General features: G+C 39.2%; 1 protein-coding gene across 2 annotated transcripts in view; it reads left to right on the top strand.

The window, feature by feature from the left end:
• Positions 1–22574, top strand: part of LOC135213730 (lebercilin-like protein) — a 50377-nt gene extending 27803 nt beyond the window's left edge. The window contains exons 4-9 of one of the 2 annotated variants that reach the window (XM_064247846.1): positions 15310–15459; positions 15830–16018; positions 17251–17388; positions 17586–17824; positions 20922–21060; positions 21417–22574. In XM_064247846.1, coding sequence (XP_064103916.1) covers positions 15310–15459; positions 15830–16018; positions 17251–17388; positions 17586–17824; positions 20922–21060; positions 21417–22049 — 1488 coding nt within the window. In that variant the 3' untranslated portion in view covers positions 22050–22574. Of the gene's footprint in view, positions 1–15309; positions 15460–15829; positions 16019–17250; positions 17389–17585; positions 17825–20918; positions 21061–21416 lie in introns of both variants that reach the window. The other variant, XM_064247845.1, reaches the window with a different exon arrangement.
• The last annotated feature ends 1773 nt before the right edge of the window (positions 22575–24347 follow it).

The following is a 24347-nucleotide window of genomic DNA, read 5'->3' as shown; positions in this document are numbered from 1 at the left end:
ATAGGCGTAAGTATCCGTTTTGCCAAATCTTAGTTTACTTCTGTCGACACGAAGTGCGTAAGTTAATTATTATTTTATAATAGATGCTGTTCTAACGCATTCGTGTTTTAGAGGTAAGACAGGGTTACCCCCTTTTTTCATTATTAATTTCACTCCCATCTTCCTGCAGATAATTTCCATATTTCTAGTCCTACAATAAGTTTGTCTCTTTAAGTTACTTTTGCACGAAAGTATTTCATGTGAGTTTCGTCTTCATTTTATTTTCCCGAAACGATTCAATATTTGAGAAAAACTAGCATAAATTCCAACATGCTAAACTTGCCTCTGGAGCCTAGCTAGTGGGTTAGCCCCGTCAGTGCACCTCATGCGGTGCACTGTAGACATTACTTAATGTGCAACTGCGAGGTTTTCTTCCTGTTACGCCTTTCAAACCTTTCTACCATCAATTTCCGTTTCAGCGGTGAATGACGTCATAGACTTCAGCGCTTGGCCTTAGGCCTAAATTTTACATTCTATTCCATGCTACTGTACCCACATCTTGAGCATACAATTACTGTCTGGCTTGAAGAACACAGAGTATAATAAGGAATTCCGGAATCTATTGACTTAAGCCAAGAAGAAGCTTCAATTTCCTCAGTAAGAGCATATATACTAACAGACAGGTCTTCTTTTATGAAGACATGTTTTCTGTCAGAGCTCGGTTCTAGAGATCTTTTATAACTCGCACCGTTGGACCGTGGAACAGTCTCCCTTTGGACCGTGGAACAGTCTCCCTTTGGACCGTGGAACAGTCTCCCTTTGGACTGTGGGACGGTCTCACTTTGGACAGTGGAACAATCTCACTTTGGACAGTGGAGCAGTCTCCCTTTGGACTGTGGGACGGTCTCACTTTAGACAGTGGAACGGTCTCCCTTTGGACAGTGGAACAGTCACACTTTGGACAGTGGAACGGTCTCCTTTTGGACAGTGGAACAATCTCTCTGAGGATGTTACGCAATCCAGCACCTCAAAAGTTCAATGGGAAGATGCATTGCATTACTCCCCTATAACAATTCATCATATATCTTAATAATTCATTTATATTTTTATATTAATTTATTCATTTATCTTTTTTTCTTTTCTAATAGCTGATCTCTTCTTGTATTGCATCTTGTGTTCCGTAACTTTCAAATGAACACCATATTCTTTGGAAGCTTGAATTTCAAGTCACTGTACCCCGTGGGGTTGTCCCATATGAATAGGGGTTTAATTTCTGAATAACAACAATAACAATAACAATAATAATAGTACTGTTAAATAAAATAGCAGAATTCAGCAAATTAATCTTATATATTATCTTTTCTATTTTTCTTATTACTCGCTTTTCTGGCTCAGCGGTACTTCTTAATACTGTCAAGTATTTATATTGGTAATAATGCTGAAATTGGTATTCTATTTAGAACAGGATTTATCAGTAAAAACCTGGTATTATCAGAATACTGGTGTATGGGAAGGCGTTCCTCAAGTCCAGGTCAAGCAGGAACGCCTTTCCATACACCAGTATTCTGATAATACCAGTATACTGATAATACCTGTTTTTTTACTACTTAAACCTGTTCTAAATAAGATACCACTTTCAACATTATTCCCAACATGAATATTGGCCGAGTATTAAGATGTATCGCTGAGCCAGAAAAGCGAGTAATAAGAAAAATAGAAAAGATAATATATAAGATTAATTCGCTGAATTCTGCCATTTTATTCAACAGAATTTGTTTAAAAGACGGTCTTCCTCCAAATAATAATAATAATAATAATAATAATAATAATAATAATAATAATAATAATAATAATAATAATAATAATATGCCTTAGTCAACATACAAAAAGGCAAAGTAACGAGAACTGAAGGGATAAAGCTACCAGATGGGAGCAACATCAAACACATAGATGAGACAGGATACAAATACCTGGGAGTAAGGAAGGAGGAGATATAAAACACAAGAGATGAAGGCACACGATCAGGAAAGAATATATGCAGAGACTCAAGGCGATACTCAAGTCAAAACTCAACGCCGGAAATATGATAAAAGCCATAAACACATGGGCAGTGCCAGTAATCAGATACGCGCAGAATAGTGGAATGGACGAAGGCAGAACTCCGCAGCATAGATCAGAAAACCAGGAAAAACAAATGACAATACACAAAGCACTACACCAAGAGCAAATACGGACAGACTATACATAACACGAAAGGAAGGAGGGAGAGGACTACTAAGTATAGAGGACTGCGTCAACATTGAAAAAAACAGAGCACTGGGGCAATATCTGAAAACCAGTGAAGACGAGTGGCTAAAGAGTGCATGGGAAGAAGGACTAATAAAAGTAGACGAAGACCCAGATACAGAGACAGGAGAAAGACAGAAAGAACACAGGATGGCACAACAAACCAATGCACGGACAATACATGAGACAGACTAAAGAACTAGCCAGCGATGACAATTGGCAAATTGGCTACAGAGGGGAGAGCTAAAGAAGGAAACTGAAGGAATGATAACAGCGCACAAAGATCAGGCCCTAAGAACCAGATATGTTCAAAGTACGATAGACGGAAATAACATCTCTCCCATATGTAGGAAGTGCAATACGAAAAATGAAACATAAACCACATAGCAAGTGAATGCCCGGCACTTGCACAGAACCAGTACAAAAAGAGGCATGATTCAGTGGCAAAAGCCCTCCACTGGAGCCTGTGCAAGAAACATCAGCTACCTTGCAGTAATAAGTGGTACGAGCACCAACCTGAGGGAGTGATAGAAACGATCAGGCAAAGATCCTCTGGGAATATGGTATCAGAACGGATAGGGTGATACGTGCAAATAGACCAGACGTGACGTTGACTGACAAAGTCAAGAAGAAAGTATCACTCATTGATGTCGCAATACCATGGGACACCAGAGTGAAGAGAAAGAGAGGAAAAAATGGATAAGTATCAAGATCTGAAAATAGAAATAAGAAGGATATGGGATATGCCAGTGGAAATCGTACCCATAATCATAGGAGCACTAGGCACGATCCATAGATCCCTGAAAAGGAATCTAGAAAAACTAGAGGCTGAAGTACTCCAGGACTCATGCAGAAGAAGTGTGATCCTAGAAACGGCACACATAGTAAGAAAAGTGATGGACTCCTAAGAGGCAGGATGCAACCCGGAATCCCAACACTATAAATACCACCCAGTCGAATTGGAGGACTGTGATAGAGAAAAAAAAAAAAAAAAAAAAAAAAAAAAAAAAATATAATAATAATAATAATAATAATAATAACTGTTAATAAGGAGTATTATCCATCCATGTCTTCTCTGTTGCCCTGTTTACAGACGAAACATTTTGTGAATTTCTTAGACTGCATTTAAGCTGCAAATAACCATCGATCCATCTTATTAACCGTGTTATCAGGTTCATGTTTTGCTTCCGTGTACGACGCACACACAGGACTGTCTGGTGCATTTTCCGTGTCTGCATCTCCACACGCCTCTTTGTTTTTTCTCACTTCGAATCTTCCCGTCAAATCCTCCTCTGGTTTCGTTTTTTGGTGTGAAAATTGATTCCATCCTTAGGTCTCGTTTTTTGGTGTGGAAATTGATTACATCCTTAGGTCTCGTTTTTTGGTGTGGAAAGATTTCGTGAAATTGATTTCTGATTTCTGGAATGATCTGTGGGGTTGTTGTGCCCCTTTCACGTATATATATATATAGTGTCCTGTCTCTCCACTTAAAAGTACCCATATATGCCTTATTTTAATCTTTAACAATGACGCCTCTTTTAACGTTTGGCTGAGCGCAAAAGATGTTACTAGTTTACCTCAATCCATGCCTGTTTGATTTGACTTTTATTTCGAAACGGTATTGAGAACCTTTTGGTCTTTAGGCTAATTAATATGCATTTAAATTATGTAAATTATTTTTATCTAGACTAACATCTTGCAGGAAAAGAGCGTGTTTCAGTCTTGTGTCTTTGCATCTACATTTTTCATCCATAAAGGAGGATTGGCCAAGTAATCGTCTCGTCTCATTCAAACACTGCCGAGATCCTACTGCCTTCTCTGACGTCAGTGCACCTCACGCGGTGCACTGTAGGCATTGCTTCATGTTCTTTGCAGTGTCCCTTCGGCCCTTACGACCCTATATATTCCCTTTATTGTACTTCCGTTCATATTCTCTTTCTTCCATCTAACTTCCCACCCTCTCCTAACAGATTGTTTCATAGTGCAACTGCTTTGAGGTTTTCCTCCTGTTACACCTTTAAGACCTCTTTACTGCCAGTTTCTTTTTAGCACCGAATGACCCCATAGGTTCCAGCGCTTCACCACGTTTCACCTCTCTCCTGCTCACCAAAACTTGAAAACAAAACAATGACTCGCCTCAATTAGTGGAGTTGCAACGAACGCCTTTTGTTCTGCAGATCGAAACATCACTATTAAAATCTGTGAATGCAAGTAAAGTGGTGTATTAACTTGTGCTCGGCAAGTGTCCGTGAGACCGTGTCACTTCTATGTATATGCGTGACGCTTTGTGCTTTAATGTTGGTAGCGTGACCTGGCGTTGATAATTCTGATCATTCTCCAGAAATAACAAGAGTGGATAGTATCGTTATTCTATTGTTTTTTTTTCCGAAGCGTGAGACGACATCGTATTGCATAAGCTAGGGCAATATTTTCGATACAGATTGACATACGTAATGTAGACAAAACTCAGCAAGGGAAGTAAGTATATGTATATTTCATGAACTGTACCTGAATGATGGCTTGCAACTCTCTCTCTCTCTCTCTCTCTCTCTCTCTCTCTCTCTCAAGTATCCTGCATTGCACTGTATGTAAAGAATTAGTGTGTGTTGTCCTTCTTCCTTTATTCGTGTATGTGTTATTCTTCGTTCGTATGCGTGTTCTCTACTAATTTTCTAATGTGTGAGAATGAGTTTTAAGAAAGAACTGCCCAAAATAACGGGGCCCCTTTCACTTCTGCCCCTCAATTGACCTTGAATGTCCAATGCAGGACGGGAATAACATCATAAGTAATGGCCGTGGATTCCTGCGAATGTCATCGCCCTCCGGGAATTCTTACCTCTAACAATAGTTCCATAACAACCTTTTGCCCTTGACCAAGGAGGTGGTATACCGATTTCCATTATCCACAAGTCCTCTTTGGGTTTTGGTCAAGTTAAAACACCAAAAGAACTCTCTCTCTCTCTCTCTCTCTCTCTCTCTCTCTCTCTCTCTCTCTCTCATTTGGGATGGGCAAGAAACACTAAACTGAGGCTTGTTTGATTGGGTACAAAATCAGTTCAAAAGTCCATCGACGGCCGGTCATTGAAAGTTACTGCATCTCTCTCTCTCTCTCTCTCTCTCTCTCTCTCTCTCTCTCTCTCTCTCTCTCTCTCTCTGTGCGTGTGTCTGAATAAGTCATGAATTTATAAAAGTCAGGGTAACTAAACTTCCATGTTATGGAAATCTTATTAACCGAAATCATTATTTACTGTTCACTTGTAATTAAATCCGTTTTCTATGGACGTTATGTTTAACATTTTTACTTTTTTATTACTTTTATCTTATTTTAGATTTTTATTCTTCACTGAATGATATTAAAATAGCTTGATATTTGTTAACACGAATTAACACGACGGAGACGTTGGCTATGTAGTTATAAAGAGAGAGAGAGGAGAAGAGAGGAGGAGAGAGAGAGAGAAGAGATAGGAGAGAGAGAGAGAGAGAGAGAGAGAGAGTTTTTGATTATTATGTACCAGCATGAAGGGTATGAAGTCCAGACAGTTGGAATGCAGGCATTTGCACACGAAAGAGAGAGAGAGAGAGAGAGAGAGAGAGAGAGAGAGAGAGAGAGAGAGAGAGAGAATTATTTGACGACCAGGCAAATAAACGAAAGAATTATTATCCTTAATATTCAGAAATAGACAGGTATTCGAGATGTACAATAAGTGAAGTTTTATAAAACAATCAAACTTGGCCCCGTAAGGGGTTAGTGCCCTCAGTGGCCCCTCGTACGGTGCACTGTAGGCATTACTTCAGGTTCTTTGCATCGTCCCTTCTTCAGTCCCAAAGCTGCAACCCTTTTCATTTCTTTTCACTGTACCTCCGTTCTTATTCTCTTCCTTCCTTCTTGTATTCCACATATTTTTTTACTGTAAGTTTCCCTTTCAGCGTTGAATGACCATAAAGGTCCCAACCAGGCGCCTGGCTTTTGGACTCGATTGTATATTCTATTCTGTACCTACACCTTGTTTGTTGGAAACCGTATTTTAATTAGGCGAGATCGATAGGCCATTGCGATAAGGCAGCTGCTGATGTTGTATGTTTTGTAGTTCGTCATGCTAAGGTCAGTGGCCTTGGCATGTATCGCATGGACTGCTTTTATCGTTCGCTAAAAAAAAATAAAAAATAAAAAAAAATAAGTTAAGTGCGGAAATGAATCTACCGTTTGTGTTCTTTTCTTCCTTTTGAAAATAGATGAGATTTGAGCACTTTTAATTTTCTGTTAAAAGAAAACTATTGTGACAGATTTGTCTGTTCGTCCACAGTTTTTCTGTCCGCCCTCAGATCTTAAAAAACTGCTGAGGCTAGAGGGCTGCAAATCGGTATGTTGATCATCCAGCCCTCCATCATCAGGCCACCACATGGCCGTGGCTGAGAGTTTCATACGGCATTATACGCCGTGCAGAAAACTCGACTGCGCTGGAGAAACTTCGGCGTCGTATTTTTCTACTTGTTTTCTATAAAACTGAATGGCTATTTTATTTCTATTTTAGCATTATCACTGATACTGTAAGTAAAGTATATTGAGGCTAATTAACGAGTGTATTGATGACAGTTTTTATTGGAGAATATTTTTTAAGAGAGAAGGCAAATTTTGATCCATTATCCTACTGAACTCCTGATTACGAGCTACTAAGAATGTATAGGCCTACCGTGCTTTTTGTTCATTCACACACTTTGACGTCGGTAAGATCATTTGGTTTTGGAAATAAATTGTGTTCACTGAAATGCCTACGACTGCTTTCCTACTAAATAATAAACAAGCAAAACAAGTACAGATTGCGCCTAGAGAGCTGTAATTTGGTATGTTTGATGATTGAACGGAGGATGATCAACATACCAATTTGCAGTCCTTTGGCCTCAGCAGTTTTTAAGACCTGAGGGCTTACAGAAACGGGCGGACGGACAGACAAATAGTCACCTCAATAGTTTTCTTTTACAGAAAACATAAACGAATTTTTTTCCTTGAGAAAAACGTCACAATTTTCATCTTAAAGTCAAATAGTCTAAAGACTGGGTGAAATTCTTGTTGCATCAGCGCTTCGCAGACAAAACGGCACTTCAAACCTTAAACCTACAGAATACGTTTTACTCTCTCTCTCTCTCTCTCTCTCTCTCTCTCTCTCTCTCTCTCTCTCTCTCTCTCTCAATACGAGGTGCATTCCAAACATAGTCGGAATTCTTCCCTCTAAGCGACTAGCGCTTCTTGATTTATTGATGGGCGAGAGGGTCAAGTTAGGTACGAACCATTAAGTATATGGCACTACCTCACTATTACTTCCTTAAGTCCTCAAAATGAGACATTCCTCTTTTGATTACTACCCTGGCTCAACAGCTGATAAAATGAGGAATTTTCCTTCTTAAACTTTCGATTCAAACCAGAATTCCTACCATTTTTAAGAGCGGTACTTTAAAGCCAAGTAACAACAATGTTCAGTGCCTCAAAAAGCGTGTCTTCCACCAGCTGCTAACCTAATTTTCTAGACCTTTCAGTCCCATCTCTAGAGGGCATTTGCTGGCTGTTCCATCGTTGCCTGTTAAGAGATTTTTCAGATCACGTTACTCAGGTTCTCCCAGGAACTGTTATCGTCAAATTAAGCTGGCGTATGCATGCCCAAGTGCTTCCTGTGATAGAGAAAGGGCATACAAGTACAGCCCATTTCATTACACCATCACTAATTCGGTTGTTGAACCTCGCAAAAACCTCTGTCTTTCCCATTTATATTCCTTTTTACTGCACTTCCGTTCATACTCTTCCTTCCATCTTACTTTCCGCCTTGTCCTAACAATTGATTCATAGTGCAACTGCGAGGTTTTCCTCCTGTTAACTTTTCAACCCTTATTACTGCCAATTTCTCCGCTGTACGAGAACAAGCCTGACTTTCGTCAGTTTGGCGACATCCCTATTATTTGCAGAATATATTCATATCGGCACCGTCGCTAAAAGTTATAGGGCTGGGCCTTGACCCACTGCCAACCAATTCTCCCAGTTTCGCGGGAATTTGCCGATAAGTGTAATCAGAACCAGGTCGCCAGATTTGAATCAATAGGAACTTTATGGCGAGACCTTTCAGTCAGCATTAACTAGCACTGCACAGCATTTCTGTCCAGTCTAGCAGATGGTTCGGCTTTCGACTGTTTGAAAGCTTCCGTCTTAACTTCATTTTTTGCTGGACAAATCTCAATTCCCCCCTGAACCATTTAATCGTCAGACAGGGTCCTCCCTCCCAAAATCTATGCCAATGTTCGTAATTCTTGAAATGGTAGCATTAAGGAACCTCGAAGATATCGATATATATAAAATAGGAGACTAGCTTCCTTCAGAAGAATTATTATGTTGATTTTATTTTATATATAATAATTTTATGCAACGGAGTTATTAAAGTAAATAGACAACACATCCTCATTAGGTGAATATTTCTTGAAAATTTAAAGAAAGATTTCCATTTTCTCTGATGTGGAAATTATTTCCTATGTATGACCGACTCTCCGACGCCTGCTGACATAAACCAATCAGTCAACGGGTTCTTGATTGGTATCAGATTCTCTCTCCTCTCTCTCGTCGGCTCTCTCTCTCTCTCTCTCTCTCTCTCTCTCTCTCTCTCTCTCTCTTTGGATGAATAACCTTGGAGACACAGCGAGACCTTACTTCAAAGTGACAGATCAGATCAGTTATATCCTGAGTAAATGAGTTTTGACTTGCAAATACCATATCTTGATTGCAGTTATATGAAAGAGTGATTATAGATACATGTGGTATGTATGTGTATACATATACGTGTTAGCTGTCGGTGTCTTAATCATGTATGCGCGTGTCCATATTTGAATATGAGGACATTGGATTATAGAAATGTGTACAGATAGAATATATATATACGTATATATATATATATATATATATATATATATATATATATATATATATATACATACATGCATTATATATATGTATATGAACGTATATTCTTTCATGTCCTTCTGTATAGATAGAATTCCTTCATAATTGACGTTCCAATATCCGTCATTCTCGTTATCGACGAATTCTCTTCAAATCGTTACTTTTATGACCCACGGCGGCGGGTCAGTGAACCCTGGTCTGTTAACCAAGGATAGCATAAGTGTGTGTACCTTCTTCCAACACCGACCCCTCCCTCTCTCTCTCTCTCTCTCTCCCCCTTCCCTCCCTCCAACATCCAGCCTTGGGGTACCCTCCCCCTAACATGCTGCATTCCCCTCCATGCTTATTATTTCATAAATAATTTTCGACCTGGTGTGTTACACATGCAAGTTGCCGCGCGTGAGTTGTTGTGTATACGAAATAAGTGCTTATTTTCTTCCGTAAATGAAGGGTAGGTCTTAAGTGTATATTAAAGGAAATGCGCACGTTTTTCTTTCGTAAACAAAGGGTAGGTCTAATGTGGATATGGGAAATGGATACTTATTTTCTTTCGTAAACGAAGGGTAGGTCTACAGCGTACACGGGGAAAATAATACGTATTTTCTTTCGTAAAGGAAGGGTAGGTCTACAGTGTACACAGGGGAAAAAATACGTATTTTCTTTCGTAAACAAAGGGTAGGTCTGTATATGTATAGGAATTAAGTACTACATATTTTCTCTCGTAAACGAAGGGTGGGTCTACAGTGTACATGGGGGAAAAATACGTATTTTCTTTCGTAAACGAAGGGTAGATCTAAAGTGCATATAGGAAATAAGTACATATTTTCTTTCGTAAACGACGGGTAGGTCTAAAGGAATGCTGCGGGGAAAAATCTGTATGGATTTCTTCCATCAAAATCATTGGATAAATTGAAGGAATGCATTTTTCCATAAATCTTTTTTATATTCTTTTACATCGACACTCTTATCAGGGTGAGTCATAGATGAATCACCGTCAAAACAAGTAGTTGCCAGGACTTTAAATCTACGCTGGAATGCGTCGGAGTAAAAGGAAGAAACCGATGCTCTATCGCTACCCTCTTGAAGGTTTGGAATTATTGAAGAGGTTATAGAAATGTAGCTGGAGGCAAAAGACGTGCGTCTCTCTCTCTCTCTCTCTCCTCTCTCTCTCTCTCTCTCTCTCTCTCTCTCTCAATTTAGGGAAAGATCGTGGAATACTGACGGAAAAAACAAAGGCGCAAACACAATGATATTGATTCTCTCTCTCTCTCTCTCTCTCTCTCTCTCTCTCTCTCTCTCTCTCTCTCTCAATACAAGGCAATACGTTGAATACTACTGGAAAACCAAAGGCTTAAACACACACCTGCTGTTTATTAGACCCGTGCTCTCTCTCTCTCTCTCTCTTGTTTAACCAATTTAAGGGTATTGCGTGATTTTTTAATTTGTTTTTTATGTTTCAACGCATCATTTTTCAGTAGTTACTGTTATTATTGTTGACAGAAATCAACGTAATTACAGCCATTACTCTTATTACGTTCTTCCACGAAGCAACGTACGTATTTACGTCTAGATTGCCGAAGCCTCCCCCGGGGGGATCCACCTTGGATCCACTCCCGTGAGGTGTTTATCTTTGGACCCTTGCTTATATTGTGAATAGCTTTTAAACCATGTTTGCCAGAGAGGTTTGATAGTTAGTATTAAATATTCAGAGGGTGAAATCTATTCATACGGAACAAGCCCGCCAAAGGGGCTATTGACTTGAAATTCAGGCTTCCAGAAAATATGGCGTTCGTTAGGAAGTAACAGGGGGCAGAGGGAAATACAGAAAGAAGAGTTCATTTATTCAAAAAATCTGAATAAATAGACAAAAAAAAACTATGAAAATTCTTAAAATGTCAGGAGAATTAACTTCTGAAAGTACCAATAGTACGACATCCTCAGTAAGGAGACTTTTCCACAGTCCAACTGTGTGAGGGGGAATATCAAGTGCATTTCCTCACCGTAACATTCCTTACATCTTGGTGAATATGTGTTTTCGGCACGGACTTTTGTCCAAAGACTGCCCAATACCTTGGTGAGGTGTCCAAGGGAGTAAGACGCCTGATGTGACCGAAGTCCTTTCAAGTCCTGTGAAAAAGCCCTTTCACACAAGAAGTCCTGTGAAGTCCCATGCAAGTAGTGAAGTATGCGAGAATTAGACTAGAATATAGAATTTAGGTCAAAGACCAAACGCTGGTGGGGCCTATGAAGTCATTCAGCGCTGAAACTGAAATTGACAGCGAAAAGATTTGAAAGCTGTAACAGGAGGAAAACCTCGCAGTTGCACTATGAAACAATTGTTAGGAAAGGGTGGAAAGTAAGATTGACGGTGCACTGTAGGCATTACTCGAGGTTCTTTGCAGCGTGCCTTCGGCCCTATAGTTGCAACCCCTTCCGTTTCTTTTACTGTACCTCCGTTCATATTCTTTTACTTCCATCTTACTTTCCACCCTGTCAATTTCCGGTTCGGCATTGAATGACCTCATATGTCCCAGTGTTTGGTCTTTGGCCTTTGGCTTAAATTCTAACTTCAATTCAACTCAGTAAGATTGAAGAAAGAGAAAATGAACGGAAGTACAGTAAAGGGAGTGAAAGGGGTTGTACTATAGTAGATTCACATCAAACATGCATTTGATGTCTAGGCCATTCCCTCACGACGCTCCTGATTGGCTGTTGATAAGCCAATGACAGGGCTGAACTCTCGAGAGAGACTGAGTGTTTCCAGCCCTGTCATTGGCTTATCAACAGCCAATCAGGAGCGTCGTAAGGAAATGGCATAGACCTCAAATGCCCGCTTGATGTGAATCTACCTAGCAAGGGGCCTAAAGAAGGAACGCTACAAAGAACCTTAAGTAACGCTTGCACTGCACCGCGCGGTGTACACAGACGGCACTACACCCTTACAGGCTTCTTGGGGTTAAAATGGGCGGTAGAAGCAGCCTTAGTCTGAACGGACAAGGGCAAATGAGACCGCAATTACGCCTCTATTCAAGCGAGTCCAATTGCTCGATACGCAGCAGGTCGCAGATACATTAAACGAAGGTTCCAGGAAGACTTCCCTCAGTCACGTAAATGTTTCTGGACGAGCGTAATCTTCGCTCCAATTCTTCATTATGATCAAAGCTTGACCTTGAAATATTTCAAGGCTTTGTTGTTGATTCTCGTAAATCTTGCGGATGGCAAAATTGGGGATTAGGAAGGTGGTTGCAGGCATCACGACACGATAAATTTTTGTTTATGCAAGGATTAAAGACACTTGGTCTTTGTTTCGTTATTTAGAAACGTCTTCTGTTTTCACAGTGCAACAGATATGGCTTTAATGCTGCGTTCTCCCCGAGCTATATCTATCTATCGATAGATCATCTGCCTTTCACTTCTTACCATTTTCAAATGACCCGAGCCTACAAGAGTTTAATGTAGATATAAGTATCCCAAAAAGTAATAGAAATTGAAAAACGGATACGAAGTAAATATAAAAAATAAGAATGATTTCATCCACGGTTAATTCGCGCTGTCTGTGACACAAAAAAAAAAAAAGTCATCCTTTCTACTTTTGAAGATATTTTAAAAGTTTGATCAAATAAGAGAATTTCATAAGTACCTGGTAAAGAATGTTGTTTCTTACGTAGTCAGGAAAGTTAATGTATCGAAATTCCTTTAAAAAAAGTTGGCAATATACTATAGAGTTGTTTTTTTTTTCACCCGAGAATCGAATAACTGTGAACTTGAACTTGGGTCGAATTCTAAATTGCGCAGACCTTGAAAATTACGCGTCTAATAAAGTTTTTTTTTTCTTTGTCTTTATAGATTCACGAGGTTCGTATTAAGGTTTATTTTCCATATTTCGCTTCTCTGGAGATTTTAGAGTTGTATGTATTTAGTTCATCATCCTACTAATTTCAAGCGAAGATGCAATGCATTATTACTCTAATGCTAGTCACTCTCCTTGCATTTTAAATACATTTTATTTATTAATTAATGTTTTGATCTATTTATTTAAACGAGTGTGATATCTTCTTTCTGTATTTCTTTTTACCTTCTCTTACTTCCTAATGAGCGCCAATATTCTTTGGAAGCTTGACTTTGAGTTGGGTTGGTAACAATAACAATAATAAATTTGAAGGCTTCCACCAGGTCCGTTAGCTTCCCCTCTTATAGATTTAAGCAGTTAGTTTTCTTAGAACTTTTTGGGTAAATAAAACTATATTACACAATTTACACCCGTGTCGATTTCTCAAAATGAATTTTGCTTCTTTACCAATTTTTTTCGTTTCGTTACATAAGCCTCGTTGAATTCCCGTCAGTCTCCTCTGATACACAGCAATCTAAACATGATTCGGTGAAGAAATTGTGCTGAAATTTGCCATCTTGGGACCATAAAACACGTTTCTATTGGGCGTGACACAATCATCACGCAGTCATGTCGGGATGCGTGTGTTTTTATTCATTAAGGAATAATTAATTAAGAAATAAACACGCTGGCCCTTATCACTTCATTCGGAGTGAATTTCCGTATTCAAACTAATTTCGATTTTAATTAAGAAAGAATTTTGATCACACGAACGAAGAAGACTCGCACAGTCAAGAGATAATTTTCATGTATATTTTAAAAAACCTATAAATCAATTGACAATTATAAGGGAACTGGCTGTTAGACCGAATTAAGAGTAGCTTAGATAACTATTCTCATCCTCAAGGCTCAAAACCTTTTAAAAGATTTTTGAAAGAACACTGCTCCCGTCACAGTGCCGAGGAATTGTTCGCAGTCTAGAGGGTGACAGGGTATGCATCCTGACCTTGAAGTTTTATCGTTAAAACAGCAGAATTTGCTCGTTAATCCTCCTAATATCATCGATTCGCGCGCGTTTATCCAGTAACGGTTTCGTTTTCCTGTAATCAACGTGCGCCAACCGCATAAACATGGCTAGCTTGAGGAGATCTAGACAACATGCAATCAGATTGATTCACCTGCGAAATTCGTCGATTTTGCAAAGTTTGCCTCGTTGGGAAATGCCAGACCCGACATTCTTGCCACTCTCTCTTTTTTGTCCTCTCGTCGAAAATAGATTCAGGACCAGTCTGGATTGACCGGAGGAATGCTCACAACAAAAGCCGAGATGTCTTTTTTTATGCATAACTATGCTTGAATTTGGAGCAAAAGGAAATTAATCAATAACTTGACGCTCCTATACAAGTAACAGACAACGACGATTAATCGAAGATTGCCGGTGCAATGGAAATAAAAGGATGAGGAAGTAAAAGGAACAATAAATATTACTGTGTTCTATCAATGAAGTGAAAAGTCACATCACATGATGCATTTTTGTATTCTGCATCTTTTTTCTTCCATGAACTTCTTTCCTACGAATGATAGTTTTCTAGTTACGTAAAGAACGATACGTCGGCCACCATATTTTTGATGAATACAACACATTTCAGTTACAATATCTCCTATGTAATTTGAGGCATGAAGTTAAAAGTTATATCGAATGATGCATTTTGATATTCTGCATCTTTTTTTCTTACTTGAACTTCTTACCAATGAATGACCGTTTTCCAGAAACAGAGAGAAATAAATATTATTAAATCTGATTTCATTCAAATTTTGAACGGCCATGGCAGCCGAACTATTAGATATTTTGAGACGGGGACAGAAGCATTGGCCCCAGTGCTTGGCCTCTGACCTAAATTCTATATTCAATTCAGATCTATATTCAAGGAGGCCTAAAAAAAAAATGTTGCCCACCCCTGACACACTCAAACAATTTTTGGTGGTACTAGACACATATCCCTCCAAATTCACGCAAAAATCGGATTCTTTGGAATTTTTTCACAGATTTCATGCATTTCGCCTCAAATTACTTCAGGATTTCACCCAACGCAAAGAGATGAATAAAAAAATAACAGGATTTCCTTTAATTCACTATCTACCTCTATACCATGGTAGTGTAGATGCCTTTAGCTCTTCAGAAATTAAACGACGGAAGACCTCTTGATTTCTCTAGAAGTTAATGATGCCCACTCGAGTATTTAAACGATTATAATAAATCTACTTGTTTACATTTCAGGAACTCGAAGAGCAAAATCGGTTGTTGGTACGTGTCGGAAAGAGGCAAGAAGCTGCTCTCCGTCGCTACCAGGACATGAAGAGTGAACTGCCCCACATCATAGAGGCCCACAAAATAGAAATCCATGTTCTGCAGGAAAAGTTACGGAGGGTGAGTGTTCAGTGTTTCATTTTTGTTGTCAGATGAGGTCTTGACTCATTCGTAAACTAACGCAGAGAGTTAAATCTGTCAGTTACAAATATTAATCTAAGTTCACGCCAACATGTAGAGTTATGAATTTGATTTTTTCAAAGGTAGCGTCAGAAAAATCTGTCCATAACCTTATTAAAATTGTATTGTTTGGACAGAAAACAATGTAATCAGTCACGTTTCTGAGGAGTTTAAACACTAAACCCAACAGGTAACGCAGCAGAGAAATGTAACCCTCATCTTTGTATGAAGCAAGATACCTTGAGGATAACAATCTCTGTTGAAACTTAGTAACAGCCTCGCAAAGTTTCTATGTATTTTCCCCTTTCAGGCTACTGAAACTAACCGTCGAAGCAACGAAAAATTGAAGGATACAGATGGAAGGATCCTCAAACTGACAGAGGAACTGTCCAGGCTCAGGAACCTCAGCAAGAAGCGCCACTTGCCCGAGAGAGACCAACTCAACAGGAAGCTTAGTGCAACGGTCCTGTCTCTCGATGAAAAGGGAAAAGAAGCCGAAGTAAGGCAATGTGCATGGTTCAGGTTCTCTTGTTTACTTTGATCTATAAGATTACTTTTTGGCATGTGGTAGATCTGCCAGTTTATTGCTCTGTCACTACAGGGATAGAAAGAGGAGTAGCGATACTTACCTTTCTAGGCGCCAGTAAATGTACATGTTGATTCAGGGGTTTTAAACAAATTGGAAGGCGCAGTATTCTACCTTCGAGAAGTAAGTAGTCTAAAAGAATGATCACGGTTTCCTCATCATGGACCGAAATGTATTACAGATCATTAGGGGTAAAGAAGGGAGCTGAGAACTCTGCTTTGGTAGATAAAGAAGTCTTAGAGAAGGTAAAGCATCGCTGCTGCTTGGGAACACAGTAGAGTATGCAGCAAGAGCTGAAATGTTAAGAATCAGTGAGAGGATCGCGTTATGAAATAAGAGTTGACGGAAGTATGTGGTGTCCGGAGGTTGAAAAAGACTGAGATGGTTTGGACATATCAGGAGAATGGTTAAGGAACAGATTTCATTAGAAAAGCAGTAAATATGCAAGTAGCGTCTGTGCCCTTTTAAACTTATATAACTGGCAAAGCTTCAAGTATTTAAACAAGGTCAAAGACGTAGGCCATCAGCTTTATCTAGTTTCCTGACAGGCATTGGTACTATTGATTTTCCATTTCTAGTTTCTTGAAGGATACCACATTTAATGCAAGCCATTTCAGGCATTCTAAATGCTCATTCAAACATTCAAAATGTCTGAAATGTAAATCTTCTTGAAATGCTAACAAAGAAGAGCAGTTCTCATGTGATTCCTAACTCTCACCTCAGATAATAAAAGCATTGAAAGTTACGCGGAACTAAAGCAAGAAAGATTTCTTATTGCCAGATTGATTGATGTAGATCATGTATACTCTTTTTGTTTTCATCTGTCCACCCGCCTGTGGTGTTTGCGTATGGTAACACTGCGTCCCGGGCTTAAGATAGTTACGCTATGTGTAAGTTTTAGGTAAATAAAAGGATATCTGGGTGTACATTTGCAACTTAAAAGTGTTTTAATAATTTACAATATGCGAATTACACCGTTAATATTCGAAATAGGGTATTGTTATTATTGTTGAATGTGAGCTGAATGTAACTATCTAAAGCCGGGGACGCAGTGTTACCATACACAAACACCACAGGCGGGTGGACACATGGAAAAAAAAAACTAGTATATTTGACAGTATGTATTCTTTGAATTTTTCTTACAGGAACTAAAGCGTCGTTTAGCCATAGTGGAGAAATCTCTGAAACAGCAAGTTCAGGCTGAAGTTGCAAGGCACAGGGCTACAGCCAAGAAACTATACGGTCTTCAGTGCGAGCACCACAAACTTGAGGATACTCTTCAGGTAATGAAATATTGCAAATGTTTTTATTTTAGAAAATGAGATGCAATTTGAGCAGTATGTTTGTTTGTATGGTGTTTTACGTTGCAGCATGCGATCAGATTTAATAATTATAGCCTTGTAATTTTAGTTTTAATTAAAATACCACAAAAGTCTCGGGATTATTTTCACCAAGATGTACTACTGACAATTTTCTAAAGGAACGAGACAGGGAGCTTGCAGCCTTGCAGCAGTACAGTCGAAGAGCTGGTCGAAATCTTGCGAGCAGTAACTCGACAACAGCAACTTCCTCAAGGTCAGCCTCCATTTCGTCGCGACGCAAATCAGGAGGACGTAATCGAGGTAGTGGCTCTTCAACTACGACAACATCAGGAATTGTATCCTCCATAGAAACCATTTCAACTGCTTGTGAATCGAGGGCTTCAGTATCTCTTGATGCGTGAGTTTCTGTGCATTTTATTTGTGAAATTCTTAAACAAAATGGTAAATAAGTCGAGGTATGCACTCTTAAGTAGAAGTCTTTGTAGTCTGAAGTGAAGCTAAATTACCAAATAACATTCTATCGTCAGGGTTATTACAATAGAAAAACCTCAGTAACCTTAAGAGTAATGAGTATGTGGACCTGTTGAAGTGACTTTTATATCTACCTTCCATTTTGCTTTATACTGAAGAACAGACAACCGTCAGCCTCATCAGTACCCTGTCCTTTCAGTTTTGTTCAGTGTGATAGAACTGTGTTCTTTCTCTAAGTATTGGTGGTAGGAAAGTCAACTAAGTTGCCATATCTCTATACAGCAACCAAGTTCGCGAACTTCGAGTTGTGCCATAGTCTCGAGTTCCCTTGTATGAGGTACATTTGAGCAGACTCTCTAATAAAATATAGTATGCACTTTAACATGCATTTTTGGAGTCTTCTAACACTGACAGTAATGACTCCAAGTTTGCTTCCTAGAAATAATACATTTAGCACAATGACTTGATCTGAAGGCATATTTTGCAGTCTCTGGGAACTTGAATATCAAAGCAGACATACTAGGTTGGATTTGTTATGACTTATTAACACAGCAGATCAACTGTGGAATGTATCTGCATAAATACAGAACCTTGGTTGGAGAAGGAGGTACTAACGGGAGGGATCCAAGGCAGTAGAAGGTTTACAGTGCTCTGGATTATCAACCTCAGGCTCAGGATTGTGCCAAAAAAATGAGGCTCTCGGCTGGTTAAAGTAGGGTGTAACAGATTGAAAGATGAGTTTGTAAGTACCGGCAGCTTTCCTAAACTTATTTAACAGATGCAGCTTTCTCTGTTTAGAAGCAAACCAAAGAACTCTCTTAAGTGCCTCTTATGTGATCTTTTTTGTAACCCTCTGCTGCACTTTTGTTTGTATGGCGTTTTTACGTTGCACGGAACCAGTGGCTATTTAGCAACGGGACCAGCGGTTTTACATGACTTCCGAACCACGTCGAGAGTGAACTTCTATCACCAGAAATACACGTCTCTAACTCCTCAATGGAATGCCTGAGAATCGAACTAGCAGCCACCTAGGTGGCAGGCCAACACCATACTGACCACGCAACTGAGGCTGTGCTGCTCCTTCCTCCATGGTGCCTTGTACACCTGGATTTCGTAGGATTTAAGCTAATCGTAGAACAGCATCCGGCTGCAGTTTCTTCCTTGACTTTTGTAAAGTTGACCTCTGCTTCGTCCGATGCAAAAGCAGTCATAGCTGGGTTATTTTTCAAATTTATATTCTTTTTGGAACTTATTTTCAACAACGAAGGAATTTAACAACTGTATCAAAGATCTGCAGTCTTCTTTTTTTTTTTTAATTCTTGGTCGCTCACTGATACATAGTGACTATCACTGAAGTTACATTTGATAGAAAGTACGCGACAAAAATTATGCTGTTGACTAATTTACTCACTTGAAGATAAGCCTGGTGGTTGTCCAGTAAGATGACAACCTAAGGACCCTCCTCTGCCAGATAAGCCCTCCTCATTGGTTCAAAGTACTGATGGTGAAACCAATATGTAAAGACGGTACACAGTAGTTATCCAAACATAACTTTAAGCAGCATATCATTAAGGCAAATACACATTCTCTAATTCTATCAGGATCTGCTATTTTCACCCTTGGAAGTTATTTAATTATGTACATACTCAGAGTTTGGCACATACAAACTCAATCGTATATTAACTGCTTCTCTTGAATTCCTTAACACTGTCTTCACTCAGCCCTGTCAAAGTTTTGTTCATAACAATAGGCCCATCTTATTTACACTGTAAATTTGGCAGGACTGTATTTAATGACCTAGAGTAAGCTGCATCAGTGTATTAAAATTTTATACTGTTCAAGAGATAATCTGGCTATTATATATATTACAAGGCCTTTTCTAAACCTTGTCTCCCCATTAACTAATATGTGAAAAAAGTCAGTCTTTCACGACAGAAGTCAAATAATTGTCAAGAATTCCTATCCTTAATGGCGACGTTGAAGCCATCCGAAAGGAAAGAAATTATGACCTTCAGAATAGAAAACAATACCGAACAGATGATCATAAACAAATGAAACAAAAAACAAATAAAAGCATTCCTGTATACATGGGGAAAAATAATAGGCACTGGTTAAAAACTCAAATGTAGGAGAACTCATCTCCCAGTCTAACAATGTCTTCGTCTCACTGATTGTCACTTAATGGTCGGCCGGCTAATGAATTACTTCAGATTTGATATCTCATTATATTGCATTAACACGGGCCGTGATGTATGTACAAACGGACGTACTCAATTGTTCTCGAAGGTTCTTTGTTCGCGTTCCTCTGTGACGTATAGATCATTGACACTTCGCCCCACATCTAAACAGGTACAATAGAGTTTGGAACCCTCGAGCAGCCCATACCCATTCGTGGGGTCAACTTGCGCTGTTTGACAATCGTCAGCGGGCACCGTTCGTTCACCAAAAATATCTGCTGATTGTCCTCTTGACAAAAAAAAAAAAGCTTTTCAAAACTCGCGGCGCTTGTTGATCATTCCAATCTCTTTCCATAGAATCCTTTGCCCCTCTATAACATCCATAACTCTTTACTATTAACCAGTTTTGAAGAGCGGCTAACATATACAAAAATAATATAATATAAGTCTACTATTTCCTCACTAACATGTGCCGATTGTCAAGGTGAAAGAAGAAAAATATATACTTTAGCAAAAAAAAAAAAAAAAAAAAAAAAAAAAAAAGTAAGGGCGACCTTTGTTGTTTACGATGTTTACACTATAGTTTCCAAACCTAACACAGGCAATTTTAGAGTTTTTTTTTTTTTTTATTAACAGAAGTTGTTCAGATTTAAAATTTCATTTACCCTTAGCTTTCCAAAGGTATTGGATAAATTTTCTTTTTTTCACACTGATTATAATGTAAATTTTGGTACGTTTTTTGTCTCGATTTTGTTTCCCTTTCATTTGGGTTAGGCAAGGACAATAGTTACTCATCCAATCGAAATAGTTTATAAATTGTAAAACATACAATGAACATTTCAGCAGTGGAAGACTTCCTCCGATTAGTGCTGACCTCCGTAAGAGAAGTAGTGAATCCCAGATGATATCATCCACCCTCACGGTGTCTCCAGAGCCTACCGAGGTGCCAACAAGAAGATCACGACATAGATCAAAATTAAATAAGGTAACATTCTTCTCATTAAAGCTACTCTATCTTTCCTCATTTTTGCAGGCATTCTGAAGAAATTGATATGTATGGTGTAATGCACACAACATATGTTAACCAGTAAAACTGCTATATATTTGTGCCTGAAAATATCCCTTCTGCTACATGCTGAATAGTACTCCTACTGGCACACTAAAAAAAACTCATTTCATCCACCTGGATAACCTTTAATCTTAGTCCAGTAGAAAAATATTTAGAATAGGCAAGATTTCAAACAATACCAGCTTTCTAGTTCATGTTTCAGTGTGGGCCATTGACAGATTTAATGCTCAGAATATTTAAAAAGTTCTTGTCTCATTTTCTTACCATTCCAGGAAAACACTGAAGATAGGCGAGTGGGGCGACTCCGACGTGGACGGCAGTCTCCACATCACTCTACAGATGATGATTACTTAGCATCTCCTCGTTGTACTCCTACTACAAGTCCAACAACAACACCAGAACCTCAAATGCAGCAACAGTCAGAATCCAACGAAGAAGAAGCGACAGATGGTTGTAGAACCCTCCCTGGTCACTCAGACCAAAGGAAACGACAGAGCCTTGCAGCAAGTTTGCAAGAAGCAAGACAAAAAGATATGCAAGAAGGAAGTAATAAAGAGGAGAGTCCTGAAACGTGCAAAACTATCCAGCCAACAGTTACACGAGAATACTCCCTTATTGAAAATTATCCTCCTCGTGAAAGAGGAGTTCTTACAGGAGGATCAAGTGGTGGGTCAGACAGTGGGAGTGGCGTATCACCACCTCCAATAAAGCCAGTGGCCTTCGTTACTGAGGGCCGTGTGCAATCTCGTCTTTCACGCTTAGAATCTCCTATGCCTTCAAGGGGCGTCCATAGAAGGCGCACTACAGGTACTGCTGCTGCTGCAGAAGTTCGTTCAGTCTCTAGCCTTTCAAAATTAGATGCAAATACTCCTGCAAAACCTTCCCGCTCTGCTATCACACCATAGTTGTACAAAACTTGCTTTTGAGTTCAAGAATGCTTTCCCGAAACATTCGTTTTGTCAGTACATAGTATGTAGCCTCCACGTTCGAGTAAGAAAAATACAACCTTAAATCCTTTGCATTTTGAGTACCATTCTATTGGAATGTTATTACCGTACAGAAAATCTTTTAACAGGTACCACCAAGTTCTATAGTGAATTAGAAATTCTAATTCTATAGAGCTATACAAATTCAAAAATATAATGTTCTATTCTGAATTAGTTGAGGCTAATTTAATAGAACATTCTCAGAGTGAAACTGAAATTGTTCAGATAGTGAATACAGAATTGGAAGTACTACTTAAAATGTTGAGAAATAGAAGGAAATATTGTATTATTACCGAGGCAGATATTGAAACATGTTTATACAAAATATTGTAGCCTAAGAATTTATTGCACCATTACATTTTATTATAGGATTTGTCTCTGATTCACAATTAAAATTTCATGCTTGTTAAAGTTTTTGTTACCCACCACATTTTTTAGTATACTTATTGAATAATGAAAATTTGTTTTACTTCGACTACTCTTGTTTAGTCATTCCTTCAGGTGTGTAACCATTATGGGTCCACAGATTATGATGTAGGCATCATTGCTGGCTGACCCGTGGAGTCAGTGGGCTAACCTAAGGCCTGGGCAGGAATTCCTACGAAGACGAGCACTACTCTGACTGGGGTTTGGGTTAATATAGCTAGTCACAAATGGTTGTTGCTTTTGGGTGAGGTGGGGGTTGTTGCTAAATGTCTTTCTTTTGAAGGAAGGGTGCTGGCCATTGTGATATGAGCCAATAAGCGGAGACTGAAGGTCAGACTTCCTCAGCAGCACTTCTTCCAAAAACTTGGCTGTCCTGGATCTCCTTCAGAAATGGGTTATAGATAATGTTTATGTTATATAAACATTCCAGTCTACCGTATTGATCAACTGAACAAGAATGGGATTGAAGTGGGCATCGGTCTTCCCCTTGAGTTCCTGGGTCAGGTGTTGCCAAGGGAGGCAGAATCTGTTCCTCTCCTTGCAATTTTGTTGTGGTTGAGGCTTAAGGTGCCTTTTGCAAAGTAACTTGAGATTATCATACCCCTCATAGTAACTTGTTGACAACTTGATAGTAACAAAGTACAAGGCATCCAGTAAGAGTAAATTTCACTGCAGGAAATCTTTCCGGTCTTGCACAACAGCATTGCATGTGGACCAGAATGGAGTCCATGAAAGTGTGAGGGGAGATCTTTGGGAATTTTCCTGCCGAGGCCCTATTCCAGTGCTAAATACTGAGGTATAGGAGGTCTGATTCAATGGCTCACTTCAATCTTCTCTATGCAACTGCTTCCCTTCTGGAATGAAATGTCTCCAGTAATGTTTACAGCCATGTCAAAAAGTCAAAACTCCCTTTGCTTGGGCTCTTGAAGAAGGCATCAGTCATACTTGATGTTCTTGACCTCTTGTGTTGATTTTCTTCAGGTACCATTTAACGATCAATGAGGGAAATTTTATACACAAAGTTGACAGAGGTGAGAGTAGTCCAAGTAAAGCATGCAGTCTGGTAATCAGACAGAACAAGTAAAGTGGGAGCGGCAGGTGTGACGAGGAAAGGTGAGCTGGACGCCTGGCCAATGGGCAAAGGCATTTTACGACACAACTGTTCCCCTTTCCCTTGACCTATGTAGCGATAGATCCAGAAGCCAACCACAACAAAGATTTGGACATAGACGAAGCAGCAACTTCAACAATGGTTCACTGCTCTCTACCTTGTAGGACCCTCCTCTCCCTACAGTGACCACTTGCTGGGATTAACTAAAAATGACAATTCCGACAGCTCCCCCGAGATTGTTTGAACTTTTACTACAGGCAGTCCCCGGGTTACGACATTCCGAGATTACGACGCTTTTCAATTATATTCATCAGAAATTATTTCCAGGGTTACGACGCATGTTCCAGTTACGATGTCTACAAACGCTGATCTGGCAGATGAAATATGACACCAAAAATGCAAAATAATCAATATTTAAAGGTTGTTTTGATGAAAAATGCAATAAGAATGCAGTTTACATAGTTTTGAATGCACCTAAAGCATTAAAAGTAAGGTTTTCTTAGAATTTTTGACAATGTTCCGGCTTACGACGCGTCTCAAGAACGGAACCCCCGTCGTAACCCGGGGACTGCCTATTTTGCTTTTGATTACAATTAAGAGCATTCACAGGATATAAGCTTCAGTATGTATCATGTACCTTATTCACTAGTCACTAACTGGGACGTGAAGGAAGGCCATCA

Source organism: Macrobrachium nipponense, chromosome 43 (assembly GCF_015104395.2).
Source record: "Macrobrachium nipponense isolate FS-2020 chromosome 43, ASM1510439v2, whole genome shotgun sequence".
In the NCBI taxonomy this organism is placed as follows: Eukaryota; Metazoa; Arthropoda; class Malacostraca; order Decapoda; family Palaemonidae; genus Macrobrachium; species Macrobrachium nipponense.
The sequence above is the reverse complement of the archived record's forward strand: the minus strand, read 5'-3'. Positions and strand labels throughout refer to the sequence as shown.